Here is an 11,120-nt window from a genome sequence, read left to right as displayed (position 1 = left end):
ATATGTTAACTATACTCTTAATTGTTTTAGAATCAGATTATAAATTATTTGCTTGCTTACAATCTTTTGTAGTCATGAGTGCTAACAACAGAGCCCAAATGGATTGCATACAAGTGCAATGGGTGGGGAATATGAAGGGAAAATGACTTGATTATGCTTAATTTTCTGATTTTTATTTTATGTAAACTGGTAGCAAACAGATGGACATTAGTGGTTCTCTGTAATGATGAAGGAACAGGGCAGGACAAAGATGCAGACTAGATCTATTACCTTTCTAGTGCCTGTCTTCAGTTGCCTCTCCTGTGAGATTTTTGTTTTGCTGCTCTGTCAAGCTCCTGTCGGTATTCTAGACTTATTGGAGCACATTCTACGTGCCTTTTTCTGTGCCAGATATAATCCCAGCAATGCACTTGTTTTTATATTAGAACATAGACAGGAAAGCACGGGAACAGCTAATGATGCCTAATTAAACAAATCCTTTCTGTCTGTCTAGGGTCCATATCCCTATATTTCCTGTGGTCACTTGCCTATTTTAAGACTCTTGAAAACCATTCCAGGCACTTACCACTCCGTATGTAAAATAAAACAAAGTGCCCTGCACATCTCCTTTGAATTTTCTCATCATCTTAAGTGTAAGCTTTTCAGTCTTAAGCATTCTGACTTGGGGTGGGAGGGGGGAGATAGTGGCTGTCTAATCTGTGCATAGCTCTCATAATTTATAAACATTATCAGCTGGTTAGACAGCCTCTCCTTTTAGCACATGCTCTCTAATCCAGACAGCATCCTGTTAAACCTTATGCCTCTGCATTCTTCCTATAATCCGATGATCATAATTGAATTTAAAACACACAAAATGTTGGAGGAACTCAGCAGGTCAGGCAGCATCTTTAGAAGAGTAAGCAGATGGTACCTGACCTGCTGAGTTCCTCCAGCATTTAGTGTGTGTTGCTTTGGATTTCCAGTATCTGCAGATTTTCTTGTGTTTGAATATATTACTCCATCCAGATGCAGCCTAACCAGAAACAAAGTGGAAACATGTCCACACTGACCAATTTTTTTTTCCTCCATACATTTCCACCAACTAATTATGACACCTCCCCCACCACTCCTTTAGATTCTATTACTCACCGATTTTTTTTATTCTTGAACTCCATAAAGATTAACTGATAAAGTAGGATAAGGATGTTTCATTAATACTGACTGTTGCACCTCATGTCTTATTGCAATCATTGCTCCCAATGGGCCTTCAAGCCAAATAAAATTTCGCTCCACCAGGCATCACAGCCTTCCCCCAGTAATATCCAAGAACACTGGGGGATTATTTATTTTGCACAACTAAGAGATCTTTGGAGACAAAACTTGCTGCTTCCTCTAAAACGATGCTGATCCTTTAAACATTGCATCATTGTACTAATGAAACACTATCTTGGACTTGCCTCAGATGTTTTAATAATATTATTTGATAAAGCAGTTGATGATTTCAATTCTGATTAAATGGATTGTTTTGGTATTGCTATGCAAATTTGGGGCAGTTACTTGTGGGCTGCTGTATGGCTGATTGATTGAACCTTATTGAATAAGCAGTTTAGAGATTCTGTGAGAGCCCCTTTGTTACTTAAGTAGACACACCTTCCATGTAAAATCCTTGTTAGTGAACTTGCCAATGATATTGGTGTTGGTCGTTTCATATGAAGCAGTGATTCACTTGCTTATTGCAGGGGTTTCCAACCTTTTTTATGCCACAGACTCCTACCATTAATCGAGGGATTAGTGGACCTCAGATTGCTCTAGTCCAATGTATTCAGTGTTCAGGATGTGATCTCCACATTTAAACTATTGAGTGATTACCACATGCAGTCAGAGTTCTAGTCTATCGCTTTAATTCTCTGTCCCACTCCCAATGTACTAATGATGCCAATTTAAATTTGAGGAACAGCAAGCACCTTGTTCTCTGTCAGTCCACATGCAGTCTTTCAGACTCAATCTCAATGTTTCAGAGCTGACTTTCTGCTGTAGATTATACGTGTTTCCTCTCTGTACTAGCATTGCCTGACCTGCTGGGCATTTCCTGCATTACACAGGTTTTGTGTGTTCCTTTGTTTCCTCCCATTATCTTAACTGCCTTCACAAATCTAACATTCTGATGGTTTCTTGAACAGCTTATCATGGCCTCACACATTCATGATAATTTACTTGTTCCATACATCTCCCTCGCTCACTCTTACAACTTCAAACAAAACTGTCTTTCATCTACCATTCTGACAGGATTTTCAGCCCAAAATGCTGGCTATTTCTCTCTCCGTAGACAATGCTGATCTGTTTTTCTATATTTTTTCCCTGTATCATGTGTCTCACTGCAAGTGGAGTGCATAATGGTCGCACCTTGACTAAACTTTTGTTGGAGTCTGACGCTGTAGTCCAGATTCTACGCCATCAGGTTTCATGTCAGAAGTCATTCCTGACTTTAGATATTTTAGAACAGTGACGATTCTGGATCTCTTGAAACTTCAGCTGGACTTTGGAATCAGGTTTAAAATCACTAACAAATGTGAAATGTTAGTGAAATACATGTGAAAATAGTGAAATACATAAAGTACTATAAATTACAATAGAATAAATAAATATATAGGAGTAAATAAGTAGAACAAAAAGAGTAAAAATAGTGAGGTAGTGTTTATGGTTCATGGTTTATTTTCCATTCAGAAATATGATGGTGGAGGTGAAGAAGTTGTAGCACCTTGTCATGGTATTCACATGTATATAATGTATTAGCTAATCGAAATGCTGTAGAAAAGACTGCAGAATGTGTTCACTTTGTGTAAAAGCAACAGTAAATTTTCATCTGAACAGGTTCAGTTTAGGAGTTTGCCTGTGTGGAAAACTTATGTTTAACACGGCGTCTGTGTATGTAGGTCAGCAAATATAATTTAACATGAAGCTAAGTGTAAGCCTCGCAGAAACAAAATGAATTGATATTCTGGCGGCAGAAGAGAAATGATTGGGAAGAAAATGATGAAATACCACAACACTTGAAAACTTTGTAATAAATATTAAAAGTAACATCAAAGATCTTCTGGCAGGTATGAAGAAAGAATGGTAAAAAGAAAGTTGAACTTATTAATGATGCCTAATCCCCTGAATATCCCAAAAAAGTTATTGAAACCCCTCAAGCATATACTTGGTGACTAAACGTGTGCTGCCCTCTTGGATAGAAGATTCCAAAGATTTGTCATCCTCTGAATCTGAGATGATATCAGAGGAACTGTTGGTCATGACCAAAGTGTTCACTGTTAGTCTTCCTCTGAAGTCTTTCTGTATCATTCTGCTAACTCACACTGCCATGTAAATTCTATTATCAACAATCTGGGACATTTTGCAATTGGTGCCTCCTTTCCAAATCATTAATATGGAGCTCCAGCACCAATTCCTTTCCAGCCTGAAAATGACCAATTTACTCTGTGTATTCTATCTGTTAATAGATAGTCAGTCCATGGCAGGAACACCCAATCCCACGTGGTTTAATTTTGTTTAGTGCTGTGCAATATGTCTCATCCACTGCTTTTTCCTTACTTAATCTGATTACAACCTTAAATCTAACAAATTTGTCAAATATAATTTTGGGTTCATAAATGAAAATTAAATAAAAGCTGCAGATAGAAAATGCTGACTAACTCATAAGGTTAGATAACATCTGTGGAAAGAAATACAGGTAATTTTCTAGGAAGAAAGAAAGAAAGAAAATAGCTTATAAGAGGTGTATGTGTGTGGGAGAGAGAACAATAGATAAACCAAGGACAATTTCCTAAGGTGAAATAATGTAGCACTTAAGATTGAGCTGTCACTCTCCTTTGGACCATCAGGGCTATTAATATTTATTGTAACAGAGATTTGGTCAAGGGGAAGTCAGTGAGGCAGAGATCACCCATAGAAAGGCTGAGGTGTTTCAAGTTTCTGGATATCAGCACCTCTGAAGACCGATCCTGAGTCTAACATTTCTAGCAATTACAAAGAAGAGCCACGTTTCATTAGGAGTTTGAGGAGACTTATTGTCAGCAAAGACTTGCAAATTTCAAGAGGAGTACCATGGACAGCATTCTAACTGGTTGCATCACTGTCTGGTATGGAGGGGCCTCTGCGAAGGATTGGTACAAGCTGAAGAAAGTTGTAAATTCAGTCAGCTCTATCATAGACGTTAGCCTTCCCAGTATCGAGGACATCTTCAAAAGGTGATGCCTCAAGAAGGCAGCATTCCATCATTAAGGACCCTCATTACCCAGAACGTGTCCTCTTCTCACTACTGCTGTCAAGAAGGAGAAATAGGAGCCTGAATCTTCCCCCTGCCATCAGCTTTCTGAATGGTTGATGAACCCGTGAACATTACCTCACTATTTTTTGCACGGCTTATTAATTTTAAGTCTTTAATGTTTCTTTTTATAGCTTTTTAAAATTATGAATTGCATTGTACCACTGCTGCAGAACAACAAATTTCATAACATGCTAGTGACCTGATTCTGATTCCAATTCATGTCTGTAAAGACAGACTTATCCATATCTGGATATAGAGAGATCTACATTGATTGCCCATGCCTGATCTGTGTCTCTAAATTGTGGTTTATAAAGCAGTTTTTATATACCTTGAAAAGAACATGATAGGTGGTATTCCAGTTTGTGCTGCCTCATGCCTCTGGGATGTCTGCGGTGCATGAACTTGCAAGAATGATTGATCTCTCTCTCTGATGATAAGAATTTCCTCCGGAATCTCCAGTTTCCTTCCATATTTCAAACACATGCTTGCAGCTGCTTCCTGTTTAATTATAACCTAAATGCAGGTCTGTTAAATCCTAAGGAACTCATAATTCAGAAAGGGTGATGGTACATACCTCCAAGAGGACCACAACCTTGTCATGGTTTGGAGGCTTGTGTGTCTCAATGACCCAGAGAGCTACGTTGGCTGGAGTCAAGGCTTATGCTTTGGCTTTTGGTAAGCATAACAGGTCATGCCAAACAAGTCAAAGGATAGAGGTCCACTGGTCCTCCAGGTTCAGGGGGTTCAGCTCAGGGCTAACAACCCTGACTAGTAAAACAAAACTGTTAAGGAAACAGCAATGAAGAATCCTTCTACATCTGACTGGCCAAGGAGACAGAGATGGACCTTCATTGCTGCCCTAAATGTCAATCGTGTAAAAGGCAGTAGGTGAGATGGTACAGAATGCATCTTACAGGGCCAGCAATTCAGAGGTCCAGATTAATAATTTATTAATTTGTATAATATTGTCACAGACTTTGAATTCTATTCAGGCCTCGCATGAAGAAAATAATTTTGATATTGATAAGCATAAACATGGAATTGAAAAATTTTAATTGAAGGAGAGCTGCTAGGAGGAGCCCTGCTATCACGACATGGTTTAACAGTTGTGATTGACATTTATCAGCCCTTGGAAAAGGGTCATAAAGCTATATGGATTTATAAAGCAATTGCAGATTAGAAATTAATGTAGACAATACCTGTATGTCTAAAATAATATACTTTTAAATATTAGCTCCGTAGCAGAGTAAAATCGACAGGTAAAACGTGCTTGTTCAGAATATTCATAATTTTTGATGCTGTAGAAGTCCAGTTTTGTTTGAGTAAAAACAATCACTCAGTGGATGTACTAATAAAATTAATTTGGAGCCACGGTAGCATAGTGTAGCGGTTACCTCAACATTTTTACAGTTTGGGGCGTTGGAGTTCAGAGCTTAATTCGGATCACATCTGCAAAGAGTTTGTATGTCCTTCCCTTGAATGTGTGGGTTTCCTTCCATGTTCCAAAGATGTATCAGTTCATAGGTTAATTAGTCATTGTAAATTGCCCTGTGGTTAGACTGGGGTTAAAAAAAGTGGGTCACTGGCTTCTTGGGCTGGAAGAGCCTATTCCACGTTTTTTCCCTAAATAAGTAAATTAAATAAATATCATCTATGTTTTTATTTGACTTCCATGTATCTCAAACTAGCTTTTATCCTCCTTGAGACTTAATGGCACTTTGTGTTTGTGTTTTAAAAGATTCAAAGATTCAAAGTACATTTATTATCAAAGAATGTATAAATTATGCAACCTTGAGATTTATTTGCTTACAGGTAGCCACAAGCAGGAAACCCGAAAGAGCCCAATTAGAGAGCAAAAAATAAAAATAAAAGAGCAACGCCCAAAGGGGAAAAACACCAATCATTGAAACAATTGAAGCGAGCAACAAAACAAAACAGAAATTGCAGAAATAATTCACCAGATCAGGCAGCATCTGTGGAGGGAACAACTAGAATAATGTTTTTTTTTGGTCATGTACCTTCCATCAGAACGAGGAAAAGTTGGAAATCAACATGTTAAAGTGAAAAGAAGATGTCTGCTTGGAAGGCACAACGGAAACGCTGTGATTGGTGGATACCAAGAGAAAATTAATGGCACAAGTGGCCTGAGGGGTAAGCTTTTCTTCCAGAAGATCTGGAAACAAGCTGCTAATGGAGGTATTGGCATTAAAAAACTACAATGCTTAAAAAATGTTTAGAGATGTACTTTGATAGGAAAGGCATTGGGGGATACAAGCCCAATGGCATTTTCGATGAGTGTAGGAATGATTTCAAAGTCTTCTTCAAAATACATACACACCCACTCTGGGAGAACCCTAGCCCATGTCCACTAGAACCAGAGGAGATTATGGGACTGTGATAAGCGTCTTTTGTTTCTTTGCCAGAAATACATAGAATCCCAGAAACAACTGAAGCTTCTCTTATAACATATAACCATATAACAATTACAGCACAGAAACAGGCCATCTCAGCCCTTCTAGTCCATGCTGAATGCTTAATCTCACCTAATCCCACTGACCCGCACTCAGCCCATAACCCTCCATTCCTTTCCTGTCCATATACCCATCCAATTTTGCTTTAAATGACAATACCGAACCTGCCTCTACAACTTCTACTGAAACTCATTCCACACAACTACCATTCTCTTGAGTAAAGAAATTCCCCCTCATGTTACCCTTAAACTTTTGCCCCCAAGTCTCAACTCATGTCCTCGTTTGAATCTCCCCTACTCTCAATGGAAAAAGCCTATCCTTGTCAACTCTATCTATCCCCCTCATAATTTTAAATACCTCTATCAAGTCCCCCCTCAACCTTCTACGCTCCAAAGAATAAAAACCTAACTTGTTCGATCTTTCCCTGTAACTTAGGTGCTGAAACCCAGGTAACATTCTAGTAAATCTTCTCTGTACTCTCTCTATTTTGTTGACATCTCTTGTTCCATCAGTGGCGCTGTCTGTGAGTCGCATGTTGCCAGCCAGCTCCAGAGCAAAATGAAATCACCCTCAAACCAAAAGGGCCTCCCAGAGAGAAATGGTCAAAAGTAAAAGAATTGCAGAGGTTGGAGATGTGCAATAAAACCAGAAACTACTCAACAGGTCAGACTGCATTGATAAACAAAAATTATTCATCTTTCAGATCAGAACAGATCAGGACTATTACTTGCACTGCCAAGGACTCGACTATGTGTCTTAATTTGCACTAAGGTCTAGTTTTAGCATTTTTTCTCTTTTTACTAATGTAGAATTTATATATAATTTGTATTATGCATTTCTATGTAATGTTGCTGCTGCAGGCAAGTTTTTCATTGTGCTTATTGTACCTTACCTACTTATGCACATAACAATAAACTCAACTTGACGGAAAGTTGGTCCAGATGAAAGACCTCTGCTCAGAAAGGGACTCGGCCTGAAACGGCGACTATTTATTCCACTCCATAGATGCTGCCTCGTTTCTCCAGTTTTTTTGTGTGTTCCTCAAGATTTTCAAAATCTGCATAGAACCTCTCATATTACTTTCTCTCTCTCCCTCCTGAGCTGCCCTAGCTTCAGTTTCTGTTTATCTAAAGCTGTTGCTGAGTGCAGTTCTTCCACCACACCACAACAGCAATTACACCTCAACGAATGTAATGTGCTATGCCAAGTATCATCAATGCAATCGCTCAGACCCACAGGTCCAATTGGGTGGAATAGAGTTTGGAGATAGGTCAAGCAGTTGAACATGCAGCTCTTTCTGATCCCATGCGGCTGCCGTCCCTGTTTTAAAAAAACTTCCTTCGGCGCGTGCTTAGTTCGATGGCGTCACGTCCGGTGGCAGAGGCTGCGCTGGAACTGAAAGTTTAGAAGGAAGTTTGGCGGGGATGACGGGGTTGGGGCTCGGTAAGGTGAGTGTCCGGGTCTCTGCCCGCTCTGTTGGAACATCGAGCTGAGGAAAAGGGCGACAAATTTCGGCACCTGGGCGTAGGAGATTACTCACCCGTTTCAGGTGGGCAGGGTTGGGAGAGGGGGTGAGAGGTGAGGGAGGGGTATAGTGTGGGGGAGGAGGGGAGAGGGAGGGTATAGTGAGGGGGAGGGAGGGGAGAGAGGGAAGGGTAGAGTGAGGGGGAGGAGGGTATAGTGAGGGGAGAGGGAGGGGTATAGTGAGGGGAGAGGGAGGGGTATAGTGAGGGGGAGGGAGGGGAGAGAGAGAAGGGTAGAGTGTGGGGGAGGGTAGAGGAGGGGAGAGGGAGGGGTATAGTGAGGGGGAGGGGTATAGTGAGGGGAGGAGGGGAGCGGGAGGGGTATAGTGAGGGGAGGAGGGGAGAGGGAGGGGTATAGTGAGGGGAGGAGGGGAGAGGGAGGGGTATAGTGAGGGGGAGGGGTATAGTGAGGGGAGGAGGGGAGCGGGAGGGGTATAGTGAGGGGAGGAGGGGAGAGGGAGGGGTATAGTGAGGGGAGGAGGGGAGAGGGAGGGGTATAGTGAGGGGGAGGGAGGGGAGAGAGGAGTGGGGGTATAGTGAGGGGGAGGAGGGGAGAGGGAGGGTATAGTGAGGGGGAGGAAGGAAGAGGGGTAGAGTGAGGAGGGGAGGGAGGGGTTTAGCGAGGGTGTGGAGAGGGAACATGGGGTGTGGGTGGCTGGAGTAGAGGGACTGGTGTTACACTGGTGAAGGGAGGTGGGGGCTGTGAGGGAACCTTGGAATCGTGTGCCCAGGAGTCAGTGACCTTGGGAGGAAGATGTATGGGGATGGGTAGCAATAGATGGGGTGCCAATGGGAACGAGTGATCTAAACCATGTGATGCCTGTTAAAGGAGGGGAAAATAAAGGTGGTGGAGAGACAATGGTTGCAGCAAATACGAGGAATATGACTATAGTACATGTATTAGGTTAGTGGAAATGGCTGTAGCCTGGTTCTAGGCTGATCAGTTTGGATTGTACATAATATGATAAATGAAGCGTTTTGACTTCACGAACAGGTGATCTTCAAGTTGGACTATACTGCTGTGAATTTTGCCTGTTCACCTGGAGGCTATTTGTGATCAAAGTGATTCTTGCACAAATTGTTAATTACATGTTTAGTTGATAACCAGTTGAAGAAAAATGTAGTTGCATGACATTTGTTCATCTGCACTCATATTTACACAACATATTGTTAGATAATTTGTTACTTTGGATAAGACCATAAGAAATGGGACAGGGTTTGTGGCTTCTTGAGCCTGCTTCAACATTCAACAAAACCGAAACTTGACCTTCAAGCTTAGAACCATTTCCTGTCCTTCCCTAATTACTTCGTTCCAAAAAAATCTATCAGTCAATGTTTTTGAATGCAATTAATTTTCTCCACACCCTGATGAAGAAAATGAAAGCACATGCATTTTCACCACATGGAGGACGAAAATTTTTTAAAAATCACCACTGTTTAAGAAATTCATCTTCATTTCAGTCTTAATAGCCTGCTGTCATTTACTGGGTCAGCAAATTTGCCGATGACTCTGAGAATCGGGGTGTGGTGGGCAGCGAGGAAGACTATCATGGCTCGCAGAGGAATTTAGATCAGCTGGACAAAAATGGGCTAAAAAATGGCAGATGGAATTTAATGCAGACAAGTGCAAGGGGTTGCACTTCAGTAGGACCAGCCAGGGTAGGTTTTACACAGTGAATAAACTGTAGGGCACTGAGGAGTGCTGTAGAAGAAAGGAACTGGGAATACAGGTCCATAATACATTGGAAGTTGTGTCGCAGGTAGATAGAGTTGTAAAGAAAGGCACATTGGCCTTCGTAAATCAAAAATTATTGAGTACTGGAGATGTGTTGAAGTTGTATAAGATGTTGATGAGGCCTAATTTAGAGTATTGTGTGTAGCTTTGGTCACCTACCCACAGAAAAGATGTAATTGAGATTGAAAGAGTACAGAGAAAATTTCCAAGGTTGTTACTGGGTCTGGAGGACCTGAGCTATGAGGAAAGTTTGAATAGCTTAGGACTTTATTCCTTGGAATGCAGAGGATTGAGGGGAGATGTGATTGAGGTATACAAAGTTAATAGGGGTATAGATAGTGTAAAGGCAAGCAGGCTTTTTCCACTGAGGTTTGGTGGGACTACAACCAGAGGTCATGGATTAAGAGTGAAAGGTGAAAAGTTAAAGAGGAGTACAAGGACAAATTTATTCAGTCGAAGGGTTGCGTAAGTGTGGAATGAGCTGCCAGCGTAAGTGGCGCATGTGAATTCAATTTCTACGTTCGATAGGTACATGGATAGTAGGGGGTATGGAGAGCTATGGTCCTGATGCAGGTCAATACTAGTAGGCAGTTTAAATAGTTTGGCATGGACTAGATGGACTGAAGAGCCTGTTTTTGTGCTGTACTTTTCTGAGCCTCTATGTGACTGTTACCCCATAGTTCTAGATATCCTCCCAGAATTTACTGATTTAAAAACAAAGGGTTTTCCTTTGTTTTTCTTTGTTGGATCCACTTTTCATGTACATTTGCAAATAACTTTACATGAATCAGTCAAGCATTGCAATGACTAATAAATTGATATGTTCATTTCTGGAATTACGTTTACAGCATTTACTTAACTGTTTATCTTTAAAAGTTTTAAAAGACAATAATTCATGCACTCTAAATATTGTATGGCAAAGCTTTACTTTGCCCCCAGTTACTTTGAGATGGAGGCGTGATCCTGTTGTTTAGATATGATTTGTATGTTGCCTGCTGAGTCCTCGTTTTAAAGGAGGGTGAAGAATCAGAGGGAGAAGAACACTTCTAGAGTTCTGTCTTTACAAGAGTTTGCATCTTCGGGTG

General features: G+C 40.9%; 1 protein-coding gene across 6 annotated transcripts in view; it reads left to right on the top strand.

Moving 5' to 3' along the window:
- Positions 1-8,141: 8,141 nt before the first annotated feature.
- setx (senataxin) overlaps positions 8,142-11,120 on the top strand; it is a 124,627-nt gene continuing 121,648 nt past the window's right edge. For 3 of the 6 annotated variants that reach the window (XR_009516458.1, XM_059993784.1, XM_059993781.1), the window contains exon 1: positions 8,167-8,225. Coding sequence is in view for 1 of the 6 variants with exons in the window: in XM_059993786.1 (XP_059849769.1) it covers positions 8,202-8,225 (24 nt within the window). In the remaining 5 variants the exon portion in view is untranslated. Of the gene's footprint in view, positions 8,226-11,120 lie in introns of all 6 variants that reach the window. The other 3 variants (XM_059993783.1, XM_059993782.1, XM_059993786.1) reach the window with 3 other exon arrangements.

This window comes from Hypanus sabinus, chromosome 18, assembly GCF_030144855.1.
Source record: "Hypanus sabinus isolate sHypSab1 chromosome 18, sHypSab1.hap1, whole genome shotgun sequence".
Taxonomy (NCBI): Eukaryota; Metazoa; Chordata; class Chondrichthyes; order Myliobatiformes; family Dasyatidae; genus Hypanus; species Hypanus sabinus.
Note: the sequence above shows the minus strand (reverse complement) of the source record. Positions and strands in the feature narration are given on the sequence as shown.